Here is a 25,359-nt window from a genome sequence, read left to right as displayed (position 1 = left end):
GGGTCTATTATAAGGAAGTGGTGGATTCCCTTATCTGCCCTATGTCTTTGTGCACATTATTTGCATTTGGCATTTAATTTTAAAGGGCAAATGCCAGAAAAATCCCTCACAATAACACTTTAATTATGTTGTGGGGTTTGTGACACTGCACATTGATCGATGAACCCTAAACCTTTCTCCTAAATGAGATTAAAGTGTTATTGTGAGGGATTATTCCGGTATTTGCGTTTTAAAATTAAATGCAAATAATGTGCAGAAGAAAGACACATGGTAGAGAAGGGAGTCCACCACTTCCCTATAATAGACCTCCTGATTTGAGGGATGTCACATGGAGGTTAAGAAATATGTATAAAGTAGTGTGAAAGAGTAAGAAAAGTGGTGGTATCCATTAATATCTAATTGATAGATTAATAAAGGTGGATGAAAGTAGCGGGTGAGATTAATTTCTATATTATAAAAGTACTACTTTTAGAAAGTATTGAAATGTAAATTATTGAAAGGGGCATCCAAAAAGAAAAGTGTGAAAAATGAAAGGGAGGGAGTAGTTTTTTATGAAGGAGAGTGCAGATGGTTCTGGTGACTGGTCTTCCTTCCCAGAAATAACCTAAATAGGTGATTATCTGGTAAACTTGTTGCTTAATACTTTAGGGAATCATTTCCACACTATCCTTTGCGTTGAAATAATCAGAAATCCAGAGGAGTGCGCCACTTTATAATGATGCAGTGACTTACCTCAATCCCCATGGCTATTCAACAGAATCATCATTGTAGTATATTTTTTGACTCTGCAAAAGAACCTCTAAGGAACAAGTACAAATAATTTATAGAAGACCTACTTTACGTGTCACCTCACTCTAGTTCTTACAATCATGTCTATATCTTGCAACTCAGCTGAGGAAATGTATTTGCAAATTTCTACTTATAATTGTGTTTACCAGTATCAAGGTAGCAAAGCAGTATAGCTGTATTGCTAAGCTGGAAACTGCCTTGCAAGTTAAAAACAACCTCTACAGCCTTCTTAAGATCGTCAACATTAGATGAAAGAACTTTGCCGGGTAAATGCTCAATTTTAGATGACAAGGATAATTGGTAAAGAGAATTCTCTTTCAAGTATTAATGACCTAGGTTGATTAGATTTGTTATTTGTACTCTGCGAGTTTCACTTTTATATATTTTCTCCCTCCGCAACAACCTTTCACTTAATTTTTTTGAATTGAAGTTGTTAGTGCATGAATGTAGTCAAGATGTCCCTCATATTTCTAATGCTATTATGTTCCTAGAGCAAAACGTTTAATTTTTATAGTGAAGCACGATCTTCTGCTAATATAAATATGGTCAGTAGCTGTCCAGATGTTTATAAACTAAGATATGTCATGAACAAAAAGTAAAGCTCTTTTGTATCATCTTTTTGGAGTACTTGTGCCTGCCGCCTTATGCATTGTTTTCATGTTAGCCTAAAATATCATTATAGCTTGAAAAGTGCATTCATCGTCGACCGTAGTCGTAGTATTCATATCTGGACAGTATCATTATATTTCATTTTTAGGTGAAGTATTGAATTTTATGTATATATTAAGCTATATAGTTCTTTTGAAAATATGGATTTCTTTTCCTCCTGCTTTAGTGATGGGTTTGGCAGTCAGGTCCGTTTGGTCCTAATCAATTTTATTTAATTTTTGGCATATATATAAAGATATTTTACAAAAACCTGATTTTCCCCGACTTTTTTATTCGTGATGTTCAAATATAGTATAAGATCTATTTGGGGATTTCGTGTAAGGTTTGACGAAGGTCTCAAGTTTCACTCTCTGTCACCGTCCAATATTCTCACAATATAATATGTACACAAATGTTGTGATCCACTCTTCAACTCAAAAATAGGATTTCGAGTAAAAGAGATTGTAAGATCAAACACGTTAAAGTTTTAAATGGACGATTATATCTGATTTATGGGAGGACTGAAATGTGTGATGTGTCCCCTCTTACCGAGCTGTGGTACTTGGAAAAAAAGGGGTTTGGGAATTGGTATGCGTGCCAAAACACTGAATGCTCTGAAACATTGTAAGCAAAAGGCCAGAGTTGTAACAAGAATGTCGAAACTAGTCAGTGCGGATTTTATTGTATGAATGTGTTGTAAGAGAGTTCTCGTGAAAATCTGCAACTCACCATTCCCGTGAAAACATTGACTCGCTTGTCTAAACTCTTAACTCGTGAATCTTAGCATAGGATCCTCTAATCTATACTACCTTCGTTTTCTCTCCGTATTTTCAAACACTCTCTTTTGAAGTTTTGTTAGTTTATTATAAGAAGTATTATTATATTTTTTTCGTTAATAGATACTCATCAGAATATTAGATTGGTTTTTTATGTAATTTTTTCTCCACATAATTTAAGGTGTTTTAAAAACGTATTTTCGAAGTTGTGTTGTGTATCATTTTTCTCTGGACTTGAGTGAGTATAAATTTTTTTACATAAAATCGGTGCATTTTCTGTCGGTGCAAAAAGTGCGCACGACGTAGTTTTGTATATAAAATGAGAAGCCCTAATAAAGAAGCTGTTCAAACAGTCAAAAGGGCGATTTCTGATGTTTGTAGCATTATCTTGGTCGCACCAGTGTTTCCTTTAGTATAAACATACATGTCTTTTCTCTACATGTGCGGTGTGCCTCTGTCAACAATCATCTCTGTGTCAATAATAAAACATTTTCAAAAGTAATTTTATCGATCACTCGTTCTAAATTACGGTCAAAATATATTAGTTTTTTCAACATACATGAACAGAATTAATTCAAAAAGAACATAAATTTTCATATAATAGTCATGTGTGGTAATTTTATAAAATTAAGATTAGTAGTATATTTGGTTCCTGTTAATAAGAATAAAAAAAAATATCGGGAATGTTCGGTTAGAATTTAGAAATAGTATTTTGCACAAGAGAAGTGTTTGGATAAGACAATAGACAGAGGACAAGAGCGTGGATATTTAAGGATTTTCATGCTACACCCCTCGGGCCTCGGGTGCATCTCACATGTTCTTGTCATCCGGAAATATATAAGTTTTATTTTTCAGTAATTAAATTCACATATTTTTTTAAATGAAATGAGTATTTATTTTTAAAAATATCGGGATAAATGAGAATCAGATCGCGGATAAGATGTCATTTAGTTAATACGAGACAATAATATATAAAACGTTTATTAATTTTGTTATGTTTTGATATTCCGTGGATTAATTCTGAATTTATGATATGAATGTAAGGGTTACTGTATTTTTCAACAAAAAATTTATTCATTCCAAAAATTTGTTTCACTCTTCAACAGAAAAATAACTATAAGAATCATGTAATACGGATCAACCCCTGTTAACTTGAAAGGAAATTAGGGACGGCCTTGCATAAACCGGACATACATGTTTTGGCTTCTTCACGATTAGACTCAAGTGGTGGGTTTATCCTCTGTTGTTTCGGACAATCGGTTCGATCTTGACTCATTCCGAAATTTATTAAAACAAATATTAATTTCTACGCCATATAAGCCTGTATTATTAAAAAAAAAAAAAGCGTTCGACATTAAATAAATAGTAAATTGGGGAGAAAGATATAAGGCGGCAGCAGCATGCGTCACCAAAATATGATACGTCGATAGCATGGATAATAAAATAAAATAGGAAGGATTTGATTAGCTGAACTTGTGAACAGTTGGGCCAGTTAAACAAAGACGATATATATGGTCTTTGAAATTCCTGTACTGTTATATATCTCTCCGAGTACAAATTATTTAATTTTTTTTTATTTCCAATAATACAGTGAAAAACATTGTTCTCTGGTCAAAAAAAAGTAGCACCCTTTTGTGTTAAAAGATTGTTTTTTTTGCAAGAAGCCAAACTGAATTATTTTTATCCTTAAAACAAAATGAAATTGCTGTACTGTTATATCTTTCTGAGTACAAACTATTTTTTAATTTGTTTTTATTTGTAATAATACTGTGAAAATCATTAATCTCTGGTCAAAAAAACCAGCACCCTTTTATGTAAAAGGATTGTTTTTTTGCAAGAAGCCAAACTGAATTATTTTTATCCTTAAAATAAAGTGAAATGAGTAAAAGGAGATAAACTCATCCCCGTAACACACACACACACACAGAAAACAATCACTCATCTAAAGTTGAGAAGTCTCTGTCTGTAGTCTGTACCATCTTTCCTTCTCTTTTTAAATCTTTCAAATTCTTCTTATTTAACCGAACTTCCTCTGCTTCATTCTCTCAAACTTCCTCTGCTTCATTCTCTCATTCTTTCCTGCGATTCGTTACTCTCCCTCCCTCTCTCTAAATTTTTTCAAATTCTTCTTATTTAACCGAACGTCCTCTGCTTCATCTCTCATTCTTTCCTGCAATTCGTCTCTCTCTCTCTCTCTCTCTCTCTCTCTCTCTCTCTCTCTCTCTCTCTCTCTCTCTCTCTCTCCCTCGCTCCCTCCCTCCCTCCCTCCCTCTCTCTCTCTCTCTCTCCCTCCCTCCCTCTCTCTCTCTCCCTCCCTCTCTCCCTCCCCCCTCTCCCTCTAATCTCCCTCCCTCCCCCCCCTCTCTCTCTCCCTCTGTCTCTCCAAGATTTGCGTTGTCACCATCACTTAACATGAGATTTCCACATTTCAGTGGTTCCACAATCCCATCTGAAAATCTTTAACTTTCATGCACATTCTTGGAGGCTTCAGCCTAGCCTCCTCCTGAGTTCCTCCCCTGCACACACACACACACATTATAAAAATGTCACCTCCCTTCAGCTGGTGGACGGAAGAAACACACAGGGGAACACCAGTAGTAGTCAAAATGGAGAACCCCAACAACTGGTCCATGCGTGAACTCCACACTCTTTCAGACGACGAAGTTTTAAACTTCTCTAAAACCAAAAACCACCGCAACAAAAACGCCAAGCAACTCACTTGGGTCCTCCTCCTTAAAGCCCACAAAGCTGCTGGTTGTCTAACCTCCATCGCGGCCGCATTGCTCACTTTCTCCTCTGCTATACGCCAACGTATCTCCTCTGGTAGAACTGACACAAAAAACTCCCATACAACATTAAAACTATACATTTTCTTGAAAGTGTTTGCTTTTTTGGCTGCTTTGTTATTAGGTTTTGAGATAATTGCTTGTGTATGTACATTGATCAGGCCTTTTGGTGTTAAGGGTGTGTTTGATTTAGCTTACTCGAGTTGGGTTTCGATCAGGGTGGATTATCTTGCTCCACCTCTTCAGTTTCTTTCGAATGCTTGTGTAGTGTTGTTTATTGTTCAGAGTGTGGACAGGCTTGTTCTCTCTTTAGGTTGTTTTTGGATTAAGTTTAGGAATATAAAGCCTGTTTTGAGTGATGGAGGCAATGATCTTGAATCTGGGAATGGAGGTGATTACTTCCCCATGGTTCTTGTTCAGATTCCTATGTGCAACGAAAAAGAGGTAAAATTTGAAATTTAAGTTAAGTGATAAATTTGCAATAATGTACTTGCTAGTATTGATTTTGGTTTTCAATAACAGGTTTATCAGCAATCTATAGCTGCAGTGTGCAATTTGGACTGGCCAAAATCGAATTTACTGATCCAAGTACTAGATGATTCGGATGATCCTACGACTCAGTTGTTGATCAAAGAGGAAGTGCACAAGTGGCAAGAGGAAGGTGCCAACATTTTGTACAGGCATAGAGTTATTAGAGAAGGGTACAAAGCAGGTAATCTCAAGTCTGCAATGAATTGCAGCTACGTTAAAGAGTATGAGTTTGTTGCTATCTTTGATGCCGATTTTCAGCCTACCCCTGAATTTCTTAAGAAGACTGTTCCCCATTTCAAGGTACTAATTTTTTTTGCTTTTGCCTTCAACATGATTAACTTTACATATGTGACTGTGTAGTACAGAAAATTCTAGAGCTGTATATGGTTTTATGTTATTTGATAGAATTTGGTTCAACATTTCGTGGCAGGGTAATGAGGAATTAGGTCTGGTTCAGGCGAGATGGTCATTTGTGAACAAGGATGAAAACTTGTTAACAAGATTGCAGAACATCAATCTAGCATTTCATTTTGAAGTAGAACAACAGGTTAATGGAACTTTCCTCAATTTCTTTGGATTCAATGGGACTGCTGGCGTTTGGAGAATTAAGGCGTTAGAGGAGTCTGGTGGGTGGTTAGAGAGGACGACAGTTGAAGACATGGACATTGCAGTTCGAGCTCATCTCCATGGATGGAAATTTATCTTCCTCAATGATGTAGAGGTATTATTACCTGCAGAGTGGAATTCACAAGAATTAAGCATGCTTTTATGACATCTCTCGTATATTGATAATGCTTTAATCTCATTTTTAGTGCCAATGTGAATTGCCTGAATCATATGAAGCTTACAGAAAACAACAGCATAGATGGCATTCAGGTCCCATGCATTTGTTTCGTCTATGTTTGCCTGATATTATCAGGTCGAAGGTAAAGAACTTTGTCAAGCAATTTATCCGGAAACTTTAATGCAGTGAATGTAATTACTCAATTTCAAAGTAATACGTAATACCTTTGATTGATGCAGATCAGCATATGGAAGAAATTCAACATGATCTTTCTGTTCTTCCTGTTAAGGAAACTGATACTTCCGTTTTATTCCTTCACCCTATTTTGCATTATTCTTCCCATGACGATGTTTGTACCCGAGGCTACGCTCCCAGCATGGGTTGTGTGCTATATTCCAGCTACTATGTCGTTTCTCAACATACTCCCAGCGCCAAAGTCATTCCCTTTCATTGTCCCATACCTTTTGTTCGAAAACACCATGTCAGTTACCAAGTTCAATGCCATGATATCCGGATTATTTCAACTTGGAAGTGCATATGAATGGGTTGTCACTAAGAAATCCGGTCGTTCTTCTGAGAGTGATCTCATCTCTTTAGTCGAGAAAGAGCCAGTACTTCAAAGGGGCAACTCAATGCCTGATCTAGACGAAGTAAGAGCTGAAAAGAAAAAGACCTCTAAGAGGAAGAAACACAACAGGATATACACAAAAGAATTGGCATTAGCTTTCCTTCTATTGACTGCTTCAGCTAGGAGTCTCTTGTCAGCTCAGGGGATTCATTTCTACTTCCTCCTCTTTCAGGGCGTATCTTTCTTGCTCGTGGGTCTCGATTTGATAGGGGAGCAAATCGCATGATTGAAGATCACCGAGCTTTTAGGACATAGCAAGTAAATACATGCCATTTGAGCTGGCAGATTACTACATTCTCCCAACTCAGAAAGTTCTTTCACAGTTCCACACTTTGGAGATAGTGTAATAACCATTATAGTCCATTCGTTTATAAGCAGAGAACTAGTTAGAAATCATATGGTAACAGTGCTTTTTCTACATTTATATCTACGGTCACCAACAAATCTCGCTGATCTACAATATAAATTTTTTTGTATAAAAACAAAACCAATACCTGGGAACATTAAGCCCAGAATACATGATGAAGAAATCGAGAAACCTCATACGTGTTATTGCATTTTCAACCATGATCCTTGTTTTATCTTCTCAGAAATAGTTTAAGTATTGAAGATTGGACACCATTTCAGCGCTGAGAACCTGAGGTTTTTTCGACCTGTGCAAATCAATCTTGTGAATTAATAGCTTAAGTGGTGTTTTACCCTGTTAACACTAACATCACAAACAAGCACAGAAAATAGTTTTAAACTTGATTTGGTGGGGTGTGCCAGGCCAAAGCAGAACCCAGCAGCAAGCTACTGTGATGGAACTTTCCCCTCAAAAAATAAATTTAATATCGTGTAGATCAATGGCCCACATATCAGATATTAAACTGATAAGAATAGATAGGGCTGAGCAAAAAACCGAAAAAAAACCGATCCGGAACCGAAACCGGTCAAAACCGGTAAAAACCGAGCCGAGAAAAACCGATCCGAAACCGAAACCGAAAATTAAAAAACCGAACCGAGTTCATGGGTTCGGTTCCGGTTATTGGTTAAAACCGAACCGGAAAAAACCGAACCGAACCGATTATTTAAATAATAATAATAATAATAATATATAATTTATAATATGCTCTTCCTTTCTCAACACTTTCAATAACTTATTTTGTTATACTGCAGATGGCTTCTTCAGTGCTATTAGTTAATACTTAATATAAATGTTTTTCAAAAGGTTGCAAACCAAACATAATATAATATTTTGCGAGAGTTTAGTTATAAGGTGAAACCTACTCATGCATAACTTCTCTTCTGTGAAAATTTCTCCGCTGCTAAGCTAGAGACTATTCTGTGATACTGCCTTGAATTAATTTATGATCTTACAGCATCCACAAGGCAATTTAGACTCTCACTGTTAGAAATTTGAACTAGAATATACTCCTATTATTTATGCTAAACTACTCTTGTATTAATTATTATTTTTTATTAATTATTATGTATGAATTTCGTACATTAATTTATCTTGTTTGTATATTGCTTTTATATTTGATATTTACCGGTTTTGTAACCGAAACCGGGCCGATTATAACCAAACCGGGATTTTTAAACCGAAACCGAATCCGAACCGGCGGTTGCGGTTTTCGATTTTAAAAACCGAAGATATATGGTTCCGGTTTTGTCCAAAAACCGAGCCGAACCGGCCCATGCTCTCCCCTAAGAACAGATACTACACTTGATCTTAGTCAAAAGGCCGAGAAAGGTATGCTTGCTTCTGTTGCGCGCTTGTGGTTATAAAGCTCAGCCTTTCTACCTCTAACATAAATCTCTCGATGTGGTACACTGTAAAACAGAGCTTTAAAACACAAGCCAAATCTCATTTATAAACAATCAAACAGCAGTTCGTCTCTTTTCATAAGTTCCTTCTAAATCATTTAACTAGATCTTTCCATAGGTTCCTTCTAAATCATTTAACTAGAATTGTGGGGACTGCGCGAACGCAAGTCCCCCTGTCACAAATTATGATGTAGACTCCACCACTTGGGTAGATCTTAGGCTAGCACCCCTCCAGAGTGCAATGGAGGTCACTAGCCTAGGCCATGGACCTTCTTGATCATCCATTGACCCCATCCAGGTAAGTATGTTTAAAGGTTGGCAGCATCTCCATATTAATACACTGGGAGAAATGTTTTCACATCCATTATATCGATGTGGGATCTTTGTCAGAGTCACCCAAAGCATGCATTCATCAACATCCTCCACAATTAACGCGACAACGTAGTCAGTACTAACAGGACCGAAAACCTTGCCTCTACTATATAGACCTGCAACCAAATTCCGACAAGAACATCAAATAATTAGATTTGAATGCTGGAGTGTTAGAGTGACGCCTGACCGCTACCAGTCTGCAATTAAAATATTAAAAAGGAATTTATACAAGTAACATGTACATGCTGTATGAAAGAATGCTAGAAAACCATCAGCAGTCACCGATATACTTCTAATATTTGTGTGTGAAAGCTACTAAGTGTTTGTGCATATGTTGTGCCCCAGGGGCCAATGTGCTTACAAATAAAAGAAGATATCAAGGATAGTATGATACTGACATCAGTATAAACCACAAAATATAAACATCTGGACACCGATAAATACAGCATGGATAGGCCACAACAATGAAAAGGATGAACAAGTCCAAGAAGAAGTCGAAGTCCAGAAGTCTACCTCTTATTGATGAATAAGTCCAAGAAGAGTCAATGTCCAGAATCATTCCTTCCGTTTATGAGATGCACATAGTTATCACTATATTAGCCTGTATTGCATAACCAAAGGTCACATGCATGATCAATTTTGAACCTGATAACTCGGTAAATTGTTGTAAAATTATAGTTTTAGATATATAGGAGATTCCATTTTTTAAATCATAAATGTATCTAGGGCTACATATTACATATCTACTTGCTTACAGCATACCTCGGCTAACAGATTTGATTTATAAAAAACTTCTGGGAACCTAAAAAGCAAGACAATCTTTTAGTTAGGTGTTAAAAATTTGAAAGCAAGCAACATCACAGCTAGAAAATGAGAACAGAGTGGCATCTCACAAACCAATACCAAATCAAATTTAAATACAAATGGAACTAGCAGTGAGTAAGCAACAATTAAACAAAAAACTAGAACTGAGTTTGGGATATCTATTTAATTTACCTGCGCGCAATGTATCACATTGAATTTTTATTTTTTCGGGAAAAAGTTACCAGTAAACAACAATCTATACTATAGTGTATGAAACAAGAAGTGATTATGAAACAAGAAAGTGAATACATTAAATTCAAGCACACAGATGAAAAGGGATGCATTGTACAGTATAGAAGATACGAACCGAGGTAAAGTGAGTGAAAAAATCAGAGCGCTCGAAAACTCTTAATCATGGTCAAACATAGCTGGATTAGAACTTCTGAAAAAATAAAAACAACTGTCATAAAATTGGATCGTACTAGACATTTAAGAGTCTAAACTCACGGTAGCTTGATTGTGTATTTGGAGTCGAAGATAGAAACATCTCAGAAATGACAAGGCAGGATGCCTATAAGAATTTACGAGACAGAGTGGGGGACAGAACAATATATAAACTGAAATGATTTTAAGGCTTACTTAAGTTACAATTTGAACTTTGAAGTATACCTATAAAGGCATTAATGCGAACTGCTCATATGCCTAGGCTCGCATAGGGGCCCATTAGGCAATGCTGGCGTTCAGCTCTATAATTACTATAAATTTATAATATACTCAAGCTAAACAAAAATATGTTTCAAAAGGAAATGTAATGTGATTCTGCCGTGTAAAAATGTACATATAATCATAAAGAAGAAACATAAATAAATAATTTATCTGAAGTAGTATGGTTACAAAAAACAAACACGATATACATTACCCACAATTGGATCTCAATGTCCATATGAAAACAAGGGAGGGTTTCAGGGACATCCCAAGTGATCACCAATAATCCCCACACGAACAAGTTCCATCTTTGAAATAGTGAAATCGCCTAACATCTCGTACAACAATCTCCCTCTCAACTACTTTTGAGATAATCTTAGTAGCAGCATGGCAATCATTACAAACCCTCAGGTTCTTTGCAACTCTAATGGTGGTTCCAGGAGGACTGTTGAGAAGACCAAAGGCTATCGCTAGTCTCTCGCTATGGCTGCATAATAAATTCTCCTTTTCGTCCTCATTAACATTGTGAAGAACACAAGAAGTATCAGGCACGTAACCTCCCTTTTTCAATTTATCTGACAAGGTTTCAAGGAACTCATGGAGCTGCTTGCTTTGAGGATGTGATCCATCCCCAGCAATGAACTTATGTACCTCATCCTCAAACTCAATCCAGCTGCACCCAGGTTCTTTTCTTACTCCCATGTTCATCATCTTCTTTCTCACCTCCGTTGCTTTCTCCCAGAGACCGGCAGATGAGTAGATATTAGAGAGTAGAACATAGTGACTAGCCACATTTGGCTCCAATTTAAGGAGACTATTGGCTGCAATTTCTCCAAGTTCTACATTTTTGTGAATCCGGCAAGCACCAAGCAGACTGCTCCATGCACCTGCTCTGTCGTAATGAAGAGGCATTGTGTTGACAAGTTCATAAGCTTCCTCCAATTGACCTGCTCGGCCAAGCAAATCAACAACACAAGCATAATGATCGGATGTGGGTTCCATTTCATAGTCCGATTTCAATCTCTGAAACAGATTCCAGCCTTCATTTACCATTCCAGAGTGACTACATGCTGAAAATACCGCTATCCACGTAACCTCGTTAGGCTTTACTTCCTCACCCACAGCGCCTTTGAGAGACATTTTATTAAAAAGTTCTAAAGCTTGCTTTCCCTTTCCGTGCATCCCATAAGCCATAATCATAACATTCCATGTGATCACATTTCTAACTCTCATGTCGTCGAAAACTCTTCTAGCTAAACTCAGGCAACCACATTTAGCATACATGTCTACCAAAGCGCTTCCTACTGTGACATCTGAACTCAGCGCATTTCTTATTGCATAAGCATGGATTTCCTTTCCTTTTGCCAGTGCAGCTAAAGCAGCACAACCAGGAAGGATAGTCATGAGAGTAATAGAATTAGGTTTACAGGATAATCTTCTTTCAACATAACCATCAAGTTTCTGATTTTCTTCTTCTGTGTGTTGCATTTCATGAAGTAAAATTAATGCCGCTTCATGGAGTCCACAAACTACGTAACCAGTGATCATTGTATTCCAAGAAACAATGTCTCTAACATCCATACTCTCAAATATTTTCTTTGAGATGTCTATCTTTCCCATCCTAGAGTACAGGTCCATAAGTGCATTCTGGACATACCTGTCCCTACCGAAACCCATCTTCAGCACATACCCATGCATTCCTTCCCTGTCTGAAAATGCTTCATAGTGCACGCAAGAAGGCAAGACACTTACCATTGAGGTGGGGCATGGAAAAAGTCCTGAAAACTCCATCATTTCCTGAAACAGTATTAAAGCATTCTTGTAAAACCCCTTTTGTGCATAACCAGCAAGCATAGCATTCCAAAGAGCAAGTTTTCTATCTACAATACCATCAAAAACTCTGCGCCCGCTTTCAACTTGCCGGCAATTGCAGTACATGTCAACTAAAGCACTTCCCACATAAGAATTATTAACCAAATCATCATTTCTCAACACAAAAGCATGAATTCTTTTCCCGACATCTAACAACTCCAAATGCGAGCATGCAGGAAGAATGCTTGCAATTGTAACCCCATCAGGCTTAATCCCTTCATGCAACATAAGCTTAAAGTACGCCATCGCCTCAGAAAACCGATCACTTTGCGACAAAGCACTTATCATAGTGTTCCAAGACACCATATCACGACCCTCAAACAACTCAAACATATACCTAGAACCATCAACTTCCCCCAACTTAGCATACATTTTCATCAATGCATTATTCGTAAACGTCTTCATTCCCCCAACCCTCAAACTAAACCCATGCACTTGCTTCCCAAGTACCAACCCTTCCCGCTTCTCCAAATTCGAGCACGCCAGCGCCACACTCACCAACGTAAACGAGCTCGGCTCCACTCCCTCCACCTGCATCACCCTAAAAAACTCCAACGCCAACACCCATTCCCCAAACCTACACAATGCCGCAATCATCGAGTTCCACGACACCTGATCTCTCTCAGGCATTCTATCAAACACCTTGTAAACATCCCCCGCGTCCCCACACTTCCCATACAAATTCAACAAACTATTAGCCACCGTCACCGAACTCGAATCATACCCAAGCTTAACAACACTCCCTTGAATCTGCCTCCCAACTCTCACATCCTCTAGCCCAGTAACAGCCTTCAAAACAGCCGGGAACGCGAAGTTGTTGGGCACAACACCAGCCATTATCATATCATTATAAGTGTACAGAGCTTGTTGAAACTGATTTGAACGTGTTAGAGAGCGGAGAGACTCGATCCATGATGCTGGGGAGGGAGATTTCTTGGTGAAGTTGAGTGTGGAGTTGGGATTTTGAAGTTGTTTTTGAGATTGAAGTGGTGGTGAAGAGAGAGGAGAGAGATTTTGTGTAAGAGATAACATTGGTCGTTATTACAGTTGTTGGGTGTTCTTGCAAGAGATTTAGATAAACTGCTCTACAGTTTCTTAATCAAGAGCAGGTGCGTAAATCACGGTCGCATAATTTTTCGGAAAATAATTTTTAAAAAAAATCTTAATAACATATACAGTATTTTTGAAATCCGATTAATCCTTATAAGTTTTCTTATATAATAATAATAATTTTTTAAAATTAGAATATATTGCTTTAAATTGAACGATTATAAAATTTTTAATATAATAAATATGCATACATCCAATTTTCAATCCGATTAATCATGGATTTTCAATTAATCTTAAATCGATAACTCAACCGATTAAATATGAGTTTTGGATGAAATGAAAAAAATTTATATTCTAAATTAGATTGAAAGTGATGAGCGAAAATCTATAATTTACATTCTTTCGATTGTAACATTAAAACTATTTAAACTAAAATTCTAGTCCACGTGTATTGAATATTTTTCTACGATATTCGTCACATAAACTTTATACTCATTCATATTTATTCACCGCTTCACGCATTCTTTTATTTCTCTGTAAAATTTATAAAACAAATGACCACGGAATTTAGAAGTACACATCTTGTATCCTCCTAGCATATTGGCTACGGGTTCGTGTTTCATATTGCTTTGCATATTATTATCATATGAATTTTTTATAAGTTTATGGATTTTTTATAAGTTTATGAATATCATCATATGTGATTCTTAAGTATATATATTTTATATTTTTCTAAATAAGCAGGTAAATCGTCTATATTATTAACCTTCTCACTTTCAGCATGAAATTAAATTACTTTTTAATTATTTAAATTTATTTTCTTATCCTGATTTTCAATCATTCGCTCTCATGATTTTGTTATATGACCAAAAAATCTAATTTTATGATAATTGTTACAACTCTTATATATCACTTTTATTTTTATAAACCGGCCGCTCTTATGAGATTTTACCAGTTAGAAAAAAGTCAAATACACACGAAAGTGAAACAATTAAAATGAAATAAAAACTAATAACATAGAAATATAACTTGATTATAGAAATATGTTTTTTCGTTTTCAATCTTGTTAGGATAACCCTGCCGGAAAACTCATTAAACCACCCGTTTTTCTTTTTTCTTTTTATAAAAAAAATGATATAATTCAATAAATAAGAGCCATACGGCATCTACAAGAATGATTGAACATAGAACAAAATAACACGTTTGTCTTCATACCCGATGAGACAAATAAGTAATGTTGAAATTGACGATGGTACATATATAGATCCTTCCACTGTGTTAACCATCTTTTTCAAAAATACTGTTTGAGCTATCAACCACAAATGCAATTACCGAAGACCTTTATCGATGGATCCAAACCAACTCTCACAGAAAAAGGAGAGAAAAACCATAGACTCCCACCAGGGAGAGAAATCAAACTACTCCCTCCGTCCCTTTTTACTTGTCCCTTTTGAAAAAATAACGCATCTTAAGAAAATGTTAGGTGGATATCTTGTTTTCATACATATCCCTAATAAATGTAATGAATTAGATAGAGTTGTGTATATATATATGCTAGTCAAACATTGGAAGTTGTTACATTTTGAAAAAACATATAAAAAGTTGCTTTGAAAAGAGAAGTGGACAAGTAATTTGGGACAATTTTTTTTTCAAAAGGGACATGTAAAAAGGGACGGAGGGAGTATAAGCAAAACAAACTATAGAAAATCCAATTACAAACTAAAACAATTAGATATGCATCACGACGCGTTTGATATAATCGATTCACTCACAAATCTAAAAAGCCCTCCGAAAGCGAATAAGAACGAAAATCGAAAGCTCGATGATATAGATCTAAGAAAACTTTCTCCGAAAAAGGAGATTTATTAAAAAAATCAATGAGAAAGCAAAAACAATCAAAGAAATAGCAATCAAACAGAAAGATTTGAGGCTTTCCACCGGAAAACCGATGGAAGCCCCGTCGGGGATGAAAAGAGAGAGACAGTCATAGAAAAGAGAGAAAAGAAAATTAGGTTTTTTTTTTTTAGAATAAGTTTAAATCATCCATTTTTCTAAATTTGTTGAAATATTTTTAATTTTTTTTAAGTCAGAATCGCATCCTTATCAAACCTCGTGGCCTCGTGGCTCCACCGACTCAAAAATCCAAACCCCCCACATCAACGGCCCAGATCGCGACACGTCACCCCCAATACGCGCCTCTAGTTTCCTACTCCAAATCGAATATACCAAAACGCTTGCTTAGAACAATTCGCTTCTCACCACTTTCACAAACCCTAACCTATACATACACACCGCTTGTACGTATCTCTCTCCTTCAATCCGCTCCTAAACTTTAATGGATATATCGTCTCGCGTCTCAAATTCAATCAATTCAGCGCTCTCTTCGACTCAATCTCTGCGTTTTAATCTCCTTTTTATAGCTTTTGTTCGTCAACGCTGTTGTTTTTGCTAACGATTTTCGTCAACGGAGCTGCCGCGATGGGGAAACGTAAGTTGATTGTTTCGATATTCGATTTGTGTTGTTTGCGCGGTTTTAATCGCGATTTGAGTTTTTTGAGGTTTAGTTGGATTTGTAGTTTGATTATGATGTTTGAGCGTGTTATATGTGTGATTATGTTAGTTTGGATTGAAATTAGAGGAGTTGATTGTGAATTGGTGTTTTGGAGTTCAATTATGATGTTTCAGTGTTCAATTATGATGTAGTTTGTAGTTTTTATCGATTAGGTTAGTTAATAGGTTTAATTGTGATGTTTGAGCATGTTATATGTGTAATATTAGTTTGGATTGAAATTCAAGGATATGATTGTGAATTGGTGTTTTTATGTTCAAATATGATGTTCCAAAGTTTAATTATGATATAACTTGTAGTTCTTCTGGATTAGGTCAGTTACTAAGTTTAATTATAATGTTTGAGAATGTTAGATGTGTACTATCATTCTGGATTGAAATTCAAGTTGGTGAAGTTTAATTATGATGTAATTTTTAGTTATTCTCGTTTAGGTCAGTAACTAAGTTTAATTATAATGATTGAGAATGTTATATATGTAATTCTACTAGTTTGGATTGAAATTCATGGATTTGATTTTTGAATTAATGTTTTTGAGTTCAATTATGATGTTTCTGATAATTATGATGTTTTAGCATTTCATTGTTTGATTTATGTATTTTTTTTGTTATAATTGCAATTTTAATAATTTGGATTGAATTTTAAGGATTTGATATTGAATTGTGTTTTCGAGTTCAATTATGATGCACCAAAGTTCAATTATGATTTTTAAGAATGTTACAGTTTGATTTATGTATGTTGTAGCCTTCTTTATCTGTCTAGTGACCAAGTTAAATTGTGATGTTTGAACTTGGTATAGTTACAATTCAATTAGTTACAAATTGAGATTTAGGAAATAATTTTGATTGTTGTTTCTAAGTTCACTTATGATGTTTCGAACTTTAATTATGATGTTAGCTTGTTATGGTTTGATTTATGGAACCAGCAGTTTTCTCCAATTCAGTTAGTTATTGATGGTAATTATGATGTTAAAGCATGTTATTTTTGTAACTTACCAATTTTTGGCAGAAACTGAGGACTTGATTTTGAAATGGTATTTTATTAGTTCAATCATGATGTTTCTAAATTTGATTATGATGTTAAAGCTTATAACAATTTGATATATTTATAGTTGTAGTGTTTTCAATTCAAATGTTATTTATGGTGATTATGATGTTTGAGTATGTTGCATGTGTAATTATAATAATTTTGGATTGAAAATTAAGGATCTAAATGAATTGAGATTTAACTTGGTGTTATTTGGGACATACAGGTAGTTCTCAACGTAAGAATGTGGCAGCGACTTTAGATTATTCTGATACTGACAGTGTGAGTTCAAGTTCTACTTTGCCGTCAGAACAATTGCTGGTGTCTGGTGTTGTGGACTTGCAGCTTGAAAAAGATTCTATACTTGATCAGGCTTTAGATGATTTATACGAGAAAAGGTCTTTTTTGCCCCTTTATACCGCTTTATCTATTTTATATTCTTGCCCCTTGTATTAGTTCGAAGAAATTCAAGTAGTTAGTAATGCTGAAAATTAGTGTTTCCTGTGACTCATGCAGGGGGTCAACAAGGGAAAAAGCGTTGGCTTCAATAATAGATGCTTTCAATAGCAAAATACAGCATGAATTTGTCGAAAAGAAGTAAGCATCTCAATCATTATATTTTCTTGCTTTATCATGTTTTAGATGGTCTTGGAGTATATATTATAGCTGAAAGGGAATTTTGTATCATTTGATTGTCGTATTCGTATGTGATTTTTCGGTTACAAGTCAATTTAGTTGGGGGTGGGGTTTTATAGCATTGTTAATTCATGACTTCTCATTTGGTAAGTAATGATATTGGCCAAATTGAAATGTAGACTTGCAATACCTTTTAGAGTTGTTATCTGTCATAACCATGAATTACAAAAGGGGGATTGGGTTCAAGAATAGACTGGAATGATTTTTATATAAGTAATCTACATTTTAACCGTCAATCTTTGGTACTTAAGGTTCTTTGATTAAAAATTGTTGTCGAAACACTAGATGCTGGATAATTTACCTTTATACTGTTGTGGACTAGAATGTTTTTTCTTAAGTGTCTTCTCATCACATGCACTTCCATTTCAGGTTCGCGACATTACTACATCAATGTTTGAGCTCCATTAAGAAGGGGTCTGCCAAAGAGATATCATTAGCTTCCCATGCTATTGGTGATCATCTCATTCCTGGGTTAGATATTTTAACTTATCACTTATTTGCGATTCTAAGCATTTATGTACCCTCATTGCAGGACTGTTAGCACTGACCACAGGTCCCGGGGAGAGAGCCCAGGAAATATTGGAAGAATCATTTCCTCCTATTATAGAAGCTCTTAAATCAAAGTCAGACGCCTCTAAGATATCAGCGGTACAAAGACTAGAATATAACCTTAAAATACCAATATTGATCAACTGTTTTCAAAGGTTTTAAATGACTGTATTCATTTTTCTAGTTGTTGGAGTGTTTGACCATCGTGACTTTTATTGGCGGAGAGGAGCCAGAGGAAACAGAAAAGTCAATGCAAACCATGTGGCAAGTGGTTCATCCAAAACTTGGTTCTAATGTATGTATTTCACCGTTAAATATGATACAATATGATCATTTTTTTTACTTCGTCTCACTCCAAGCACCTTGCACCACTATGCCTTTTCTTTTTTGATATTTAGTTTTCCTTCTTTTGTTTGGAATAGTGTAACTTTGTTCTGTGTCGTTCTTTACTACAAATATGTGAAGTCGTAATACGTATATGCTTTTCGTCATGATTGTCCAGAGTTTTAAATTATGCGCCGAGTGTTATATGGAGACTTTAAGCTTGTATATAACTTTTCAGGTAGTTGCTATAAAACCTTCACCTGCTGTTATAACGTCAGCTGTCTCTGCTTGGTCGTTTCTCCTCACAACCATGGATGGTTGGACGCTTAATCCAAAAACTTGGCAAGAGTCAGTGTTCTCTCTCTACCTGATTTTTGTCTTTCTGCTTCTTGCATACTAGTTGTTAGGATTTCAAATTAAGGACAATGTCATAAAAAATGTATCTGATTGTTGAATATGGACAATTTTTTTCTATGGCAAATATCATTCCAACTCCATGTAGGTGCTGAACAATCAGAGGAGTTTTAACTTAATTTTGACTCCGATGCAGGTCCATATCTTATCTCTCTTCTTTACTAGACAAGGATGATAGATCTATTAGGATTGCGGCTGGTGAGGGACTTGCATTGATTTTTGAGATGGGGAACTTGGAGAAATTTTCTGTTGCAACCACTGGTCCAAGTGATAGCTTCAATCATGATGGAAACAATGCTCGTGAATTCACACATATACAAGGATTGAGGCAAAAAATCCTTAATCAAGTGAAAAGCCTCTCTGTGGAGGCAGGCGGTAAAGGTTCTGCCAAGAAAGATCTCAACAGTCAGCGTAATACTTTTCGTGATATATTAGAATTTCTAGAGGTATTCTTGTTTTCTCTTTCTTTCTTTTTTAAAGCAAGTAAAGGCAGGTGTAATGACCTTCTTTTGATTATTTAGGATGGTTTTAGTCCTGAAACATCGATGAAGATTGGTGGAGAATCCCTCAACACAACGTCGTGGTCTCAACTCATACAGGTTTCTCTTTTGCTCCTTGATGATGATATCATAATTTCTTCATAAATTTATTTTCTGGGTTCTCATGTGTGCTTTCTCTGAATAGCTTAACTTTCTGAAGCATTTTCTTGGGGGAGGATTTGTAAAGCAAATGCAGGTTAGTTCCCCTTCCCATTTCTTGCCTGGACCTTATTGTTGTCTGTTGTATATATGGGAAGATGGATTAATTATGAGTCCTTACATAAAACCACTTCTGTCTAAACAGGATAATGAAGTTCTTCATGACATTTTTGGCTTCTCCCCAAAGAGAAAGCTTCTTTCTGGTACACAAAAGCTATCCGGCACGGAGAAGGTTAGTACTTATTATGTTGCTTAAACTTGGTACTCATATGTTGCTTATGTTCTGTCGATAGTATATGACATGGATCTTCATACAGTGATACTCGAAATGAAGTTTATTCTGATGAAATAAATTATAGTTGTGCCTGTTACTGCTTTTTGACAATTTCATATAGACGCTTAAATAATTATTTTTCTGCTTACAGCCTTAAAAGGCATACCATTGTTTACTCTTTTAAACTGCAAATTAGTTTGTTAGTCTGCTTAACAGAAACTTTTGCGTGCTTCTTTCCTGAATATAAACCTGCTTATGAATAATAAAGAAGTTTACCAATATGTGGTGATTCCTTGTGGACAAACTCGGTCCTTAGGAATTGCTCTCTTACTTCTCATATGGCTTCTTGCTATATTTGCATGTGTCACTGCTGTTTGTTTATGAACTTTTCTATTATCATGTCTCAGCATTTCTAATGCTTTTTTTTTTTTTTTTTACAATATGTATTTATTACAATTACAGAGGATGTACAAGTCACCAAACTCGGTCCACAACAAGTCGAGGACTCAGTTCTTAAACAAGCAGCGGATGTTGTCTCAGGTAGTTTCTCTGCTTCGGTTTGACCTGTTGAATATATTTGTATTTTCGTATGCATTAGGGACCAGGCTTAGTTTGATGAGTTGGCCCTAACTAATGTATATTTTAGTAGCCCTATTACCTTAGGAGGTAGAGTAATGAACTAGTAAATGTTGGTGTTGGTGGTATAGAAACTAATATTTGAACAAAAGCATTTGGTTTAATGCCAATAACTATATGCTTCATAGTGCAGTGTTTATTTCTAAATATGAATTTTCATCCATTGAAATATTAGGGTGAGTTCCGATGTCCAAATTATGGCACAACATTCTAAAGTAATCATATTTTACAGTTTTTAATGAAGAATTGGTCTCTGAAATTGTGTTCTCATGAGAAATTATATTTTGAAATATATAGCTGGGAGAGTTCCCAAATCTGTAATTCCCGACCCTAGACCTTGTCCTGCATCACTTTTTTTTTCTTTTTGAGTTCGCGGCAACTTGTGTGATGTCCTAAAATTTTGAATTCACTTTTGCAGGATCGAAATGCCGGTCACTTTGCAGTAGCTGATGATGACATCTAGAGTCTGCAATATTCGGTGTACAATAGCTTTGGAGTCCGGGAGGGGCAAATTCTTCTAGTTGCTTAAAAAAGCCAACATTTGTACTTGCTATGTCCAACTAATAATTTGTTAATGTAGATGGGACATGATTTATTAAATTATTTGTTGATGGCAATATGGCATGGTTGCACTGTAATTTACCTGTTCAAAAAATACATGGATATGTTCATCCTTGAAGCAGTAGCAGCTTGATTAAAAAATTTAGACGGATATTGATTTTCCGTTATGTTAACGATTGGGAAGTAATTTTACAGTGTTTCTCCAGTTAAAAAAATATATATATATACTCCTTCCGTCTCAAAATAAAATAAGTGTCGTTTTGACTTTTTGCACGTAACTTGAGGTGCAAATAAAATATACAATATATTATTTTTCAAATATTCTGTTTCCGAATAAAAATTTAACATTCGTATTTTCATACAGAGAAGAAAATTTGAAAAATAATATTCGGAATCATGTTTTGTTTGCCCCTTTTAATACTTTTCGGATCCAATCGTGCTCTTTAATTATCCTAGTTAGTGCATAGTCATCAATAACAGATAAACTCGTTACTCATTATTTGGGTTTGCTCTCTTAATTATCCTAGTTGGCGTATCGGTCATCAGTGACTACATGAGAATTTTTTAAGGTGACTTGTGTTTTTGCTTTTCAATTTGTTAGAAGCTATCGTAAATTTAACAATCAAATTTCATAAAAAATATTATTTTTATATTATAACTCAAAATTAAAATATATATCAAGCGATTAATTATCTGATTTCTACTACGTATATCTTTTCTAACACTGTCAGAAATTGCAGGAGTAAATATAATTTCGTAAATGATAATTTGTTGAAAAAGGGTTTATTTGAAAACAATTATGGACTTTGTCCTGGTTAGATCATGTCTAACTGTGTAAGACTAACAGATTTCAGATTTGCAGTGTCTCCAGGTATCAAGCATAGTAATTCCCAGCAGTCCAGGATGACATTTATTTGAGGCTGACATCTCTCTTGTTCCATGTTATAATTTACGCTAACCAGCACTCAAATTTCAAAACTTTCTGTTAATCTTACATCAACTTCAGTACTCCTTCCTTTCTAAAACAATACCAGTGACTTTAATTTTTTGCACATAATTTCACTCGAAACTTGAGGCTGACTTCTATCTTGTTCCATGTACAACCTAGCATTTTCCGACACAATTTATGCTAACCAGCACTGAAATTTTGAAACTTCCTGTTAATCTTTTTTTTTTTTTTGGTCAGGGAAACTTCCTGTTAATCTTATCATAACATAGATCACTACATGGAAATGACTAATCAAGAACCTTTTAAAAAGAACATCTATGAAATTTATTGTCATTCAAAATATAGAATTGTCCCTTGATCCAGAAAGTTTACATGCGCCTCTATAGAGTATATTGTTCTCTCTCTTTTTTCCAAACAATCATTAATTTCTAATGAATAGTTACAATTAATAAAGTCCGATCTGCAAGATCACAGGGTCGGAGAAATGTTCTGGTAGAGACCCATGTCCATCCCCTTGTGAGCAATAGGTGCATACATCCACATTTCATCGGAGCTCAATAACTGCACGAGAAATTTATATATAAGTTGATCATATATGGTACCTTTAGTTGATATGAATGAACCGCTAGAATATAATATGATCCTGATAACCCGACTTACCTTGATCTGAAGCTGCAAAAATTGCACATAATGGACAGCATCTTCGAGCATTGTGCTAATGTCAACCTTTGTTCCATTAGGGACAAGGTTTTGCAGGATTCTCAGTCTCTCGTTTATTTTCTCTCTTCTCTTCTGCAATAACACATCAATAAAAGACACCCGTTAAAAGGCCGCTTCATATTTTTCATGATGATAAAAAAAAACATCTGATAAGATGAATAACATATTTCTCAAATCACTTACTCTAGCATAGAGGCTCTGGGGATCAGTTGCAGCTCCTCTACCAGCTCTTGGCTTTTTGCCCGAATTGAGAGCTACAGAGCCTTTAGAATCTGAGGTTGCTCCGCCATTAAGCTCTTGGGAAGTATTGGAATCATCTCCCGAGCTATAGCTGCTAGAACTCTGTGCAACTGGACCGTTACAAGTGTTATCTTCATCGATGCTGACAACTTGAGCGACAGTCCTATTCCTCTTAGCCTGCACAACCTTCTTGCATGTTGATATCTGCATTTTGAAATTAACATTTAATTAGACATTAACACTATATTTGTAAAAATAAAAAATTAGACTTCCTACTATCGACACTTACATCTCTTGGAACACGGCATTTTTTCTTCGGATTCTCTGCATTTAACACAGCTTCAGGCTGTTGTGGCACTTCAAACTTCCTCTTAAGGCCTAAGTCGGTTAACTCTGCATTTGTCATCTCTACTTTCAGGTTCACAGCATCATGCATGACATGATCACCGGGAAAAAATTGCGGTGTGTTGTTTGGTCTGTCCATTTCACAAAAACGCATGGACTCAGGAATGTCACTCATGATGAGGTTAGAATCACAAAACTGGGGAGTTTCTTGGCTTAGATGGGGAAAACATGCACCATAGTTATTACTATAAGTACCAATATTAGTGTTTTCTTGAGAAAAACAGAAATTAGTGTTAAAACTTTCATCGAAAAATGCAAAATTTGCATTAGCATTGGCTTCAGTACAAGGCCAGAGATCTGCAGGAGTTCCATAACCCGGCAGGAACTGCAAAGCCGGATCAGCTTCTTCGTCGAACACTAACATTTTGTTCAGAAAATCAAAATCTTCACTCTGAAAAACTCTCACAGACTCCATTGTACTAATAAGAAAAAAAAATGCAGATATTTAGTGACAATGCTGCTAATTAGAGAGATGCTTAATATGATTTGACTTAAAACAGAAGTGAGAACTTATTTATAGTGTAGAATTACAGAAGAATTAGTACACAAATTGACTTGGATTATAAAATTGCGATAAATTCATACATTTCTAATGCTGTACTAAACAAAGAAACATTTGTTTGTAAAACTCCAGGAGTCCACTCTACAGCTCATAGTTAGACCAAGTACATGCATTAGGGGATTAAACTAACACCACCCTTTCAAACCTTGTTAGACTCAGAGAAGCTAATTTAATTCGATTGCGATAGCCTTAAGAATGCCGTAATCACAATGATTGGGAGAGGGTTAATCATGATTAACTAGAGGCTAAAAACAATTAAGCATGAAACTGAGCACATTTGGAAAATTATAAGTACTTAAGAGGTACTCGCGGAATCTTGAGAGCTGAGAACGTGGGAACTGGAAAGTATGATTAGTTAAAAGAAATTTGTTGATTGAAAGATGATTCGGGTGAGGAACTCAGAGAATCGTGGAGATGAATCTGACAGCTTCGAGGTACCAAGTAATCTACTGACATTGTAAGCGCACAACTCGGTTCTTGTCCCCTCATTCACATTATTTGGACTTCAATATTCATCTGGTTCTTGAAAAGTTCAAAACTCCAGAAAATTACTTCAGACTTTAATCAAATCAAGAAGTTTTTCCCAGAACATGAAGAAACCGGAATTATCAGGAAATATTAGCTAAGAAGTTAAATTATTCCGACTTTTTATTTTGCCTCGAGTGTCAATGTCATTGACACTTGGACATAGTATACTTAAATATTATCAAGTTCAAAACTGGAATACATGTTTATGTCGGACACTTTTAATCGAGTCCGGGTAACGTAACTTAGAAATAGGATTTTTCATCGATGAGTTAAAATTTAATTCTTGTGAAAGAATAATATCTGAAGAGAACACGTAGGTGCTATACTGTAATGCATAAGAGGACTGAATTAAGGAATAAAAGAGAGGAGCTTGGATATGCCAGTGAGTGACAATCTAGAGATTACTTGAACTTAGACTTATGACTCTTTAAGTCTTAATTACCAGTTTATGCCCGTAGATTCCGCCATTACTTATGCGTGTTGCTTTCTTACGCGTCTGACATGCTTTCAAAATATTGTAAGAAGGGACTGGGTACATTTCAAGTAAATAGTTATGTAAATTTGAGTGTTTTTATCTTTAAAGTGCCAGAATATGATCTTCAAGCCAACTTTCTAATATCTTGAGATTTCGGATAATCAGTATCAACTTTCAAACTT

At 35.6% G+C, this 25,359-nt stretch overlaps 4 protein-coding genes, 2 non-coding genes and 1 pseudogene across 7 annotated transcripts; 2 read left to right on the top strand and 5 right to left on the bottom strand.

Moving 5' to 3' along the window:
• Positions 1-4,133: 4,133 nt before the first annotated feature.
• On the top strand, positions 4,134-7,512 carry LOC108224967 (probable xyloglucan glycosyltransferase 12). Its single transcript, XM_064079657.1, has 5 exons — positions 4,134-5,443; positions 5,522-5,830; positions 5,961-6,251; positions 6,343-6,456; positions 6,554-7,512. Exons 1-5 carry the CDS (start codon positions 4,757-4,759, stop codon positions 7,166-7,168), a joined length of 2,016 nt encoding a protein of 671 aa, XP_063935727.1. The 5' UTR covers positions 4,134-4,756; the 3' UTR covers positions 7,169-7,512.
• Positions 7,513-7,683: 171 nt separating this feature from the next.
• Positions 7,684-7,854, bottom strand: LOC135147406 (U2 spliceosomal RNA; annotated as a pseudogene).
• A 622-nt stretch (positions 7,855-8,476) lies between these two features.
• Positions 8,477-8,681, bottom strand: LOC135147407 (U2 spliceosomal RNA). The gene has a single exon (XR_010284984.1). It is a non-coding gene; the product is annotated as a U2 spliceosomal RNA (small nuclear RNA).
• Positions 8,682-8,895: 214 nt separating this feature from the next.
• LOC108193058 (pentatricopeptide repeat-containing protein At3g57430, chloroplastic) lies at positions 8,896-13,598 on the bottom strand. 2 transcript variants are annotated; one of them, XM_017359628.2, is made up of 5 exons: positions 10,847-13,598; positions 10,295-10,369; positions 9,886-9,925; positions 9,637-9,724; positions 8,896-9,239 (listed from the first exon to the last, which is right to left on the bottom strand). In XM_017359628.2, exon 1 carries the CDS (start codon positions 13,534-13,536, stop codon positions 10,909-10,911), a length of 2,628 nt encoding a protein of 875 aa, XP_017215117.1. In that variant the 5' UTR covers positions 13,537-13,598; the 3' UTR covers positions 8,896-9,239; positions 9,637-9,724; positions 9,886-9,925; positions 10,295-10,369; positions 10,847-10,908. The 2 variants fall into 2 exon arrangements, with proteins under 2 accessions (XP_017215117.1, XP_017215120.1); XM_017359631.2 differs by lacking the exon at positions 10,295-10,369.
• Positions 8,898-9,057, bottom strand: LOC135147391 (U1 spliceosomal RNA). Its single transcript, XR_010284969.1, has one exon. It is a non-coding gene; the product is annotated as a U1 spliceosomal RNA (small nuclear RNA).
• A 2,178-nt stretch (positions 13,599-15,776) lies between the features above and the next one.
• LOC108227977 (uncharacterized) lies at positions 15,777-21,471 on the top strand. The gene is made up of 13 exons (XM_017403404.2): positions 15,777-16,042; positions 17,373-17,544; positions 17,663-17,743; positions 18,212-18,294; positions 18,375-18,490; positions 18,576-18,686; positions 18,954-19,063; positions 19,266-19,575; positions 19,651-19,728; positions 19,814-19,864; positions 19,973-20,059; positions 20,564-20,641; positions 21,156-21,471. Exons 1-13 carry the CDS (start codon positions 16,033-16,035, stop codon positions 21,198-21,200), a joined length of 1,332 nt encoding a protein of 443 aa, XP_017258893.1. The 5' UTR covers positions 15,777-16,032; the 3' UTR covers positions 21,201-21,471.
• A 1,097-nt stretch (positions 21,472-22,568) lies between these two features.
• On the bottom strand, positions 22,569-25,010 carry LOC108227978 (transcription factor RSL2). The gene is made up of 4 exons (XM_017403405.2): positions 23,497-25,010; positions 23,151-23,411; positions 22,908-23,039; positions 22,569-22,808 (listed from the first exon to the last, which is right to left on the bottom strand). Exons 1-4 carry the CDS (start codon positions 24,025-24,027, stop codon positions 22,716-22,718), a joined length of 1,017 nt encoding a protein of 338 aa, XP_017258894.1. The 5' UTR covers positions 24,028-25,010; the 3' UTR covers positions 22,569-22,715.
• Between the last annotated feature and the right edge of the window lie 349 nt (positions 25,011-25,359).

Source organism: Daucus carota, chromosome 6 (genome assembly GCF_001625215.2).
Source record: "Daucus carota subsp. sativus chromosome 6, DH1 v3.0, whole genome shotgun sequence".
Taxonomy (NCBI): Eukaryota; Viridiplantae; Streptophyta; class Magnoliopsida; order Apiales; family Apiaceae; genus Daucus; species Daucus carota.
Note: the sequence above shows the minus strand (reverse complement) of the source record. Positions and strands in the feature narration are given on the sequence as shown.

What these genes read in the sequence shown, in the direction of transcription:
- LOC108227977 (XM_017403404.2), top strand. An exon ending in ATTAGCTTCCCATGCTATTG is followed by an intron (nt 18,295 to 18,374) that starts GTGATCATCTCA and finishes CCCTCATTGCAG; the next exon opens with GACTGTTAGCACTGACCACA. An exon ending in ACGCCTCTAAGATATCAGCG is followed by an intron (nt 18,491 to 18,575) that starts GTACAAAGACTA and finishes TCATTTTTCTAG; the next exon opens with TTGTTGGAGTGTTTGACCAT.
- LOC108224967 (XM_064079657.1), top strand. Translation starts at nt 4,757, where the DNA reads ATGTCACCTCCCTTCAGCTGGTGGACGGAAGAAACACACAGGGGAACA. An exon ending in AGACTGTTCCCCATTTCAAG is followed by an intron (nt 5,831 to 5,960) that starts GTACTAATTTTT and finishes ATTTCGTGGCAG; the next exon opens with GGTAATGAGGAATTAGGTCT. An exon ending in CTGATATTATCAGGTCGAAG is followed by an intron (nt 6,457 to 6,553) that starts GTAAAGAACTTT and finishes TGATTGATGCAG; the next exon opens with ATCAGCATATGGAAGAAATT.
- LOC108227978 (XM_017403405.2), bottom strand. Translation starts at nt 24,027, where the DNA reads ATGGAGTCTGTGAGAGTTTTTCAGAGTGAAGATTTTGATTTTCTGAAC. An exon ending in AATGCCGTGTTCCAAGAGAT is followed by an intron (nt 23,412 to 23,496) that starts GTAAGTGTCGAT and finishes TTCAAAATGCAG; the next exon opens with ATATCAACATGCAAGAAGGT. An exon ending in TTTTGCAGCTTCAGATCAAG is followed by an intron (nt 22,809 to 22,907) that starts GTAAGTCGGGTT and finishes TTTCTCGTGCAG; the next exon opens with TTATTGAGCTCCGATGAAAT.
- LOC108193058 (XM_017359628.2), bottom strand. Translation starts at nt 13,536, where the DNA reads ATGTTATCTCTTACACAAAATCTCTCTCCTCTCTCTTCACCACCACTT.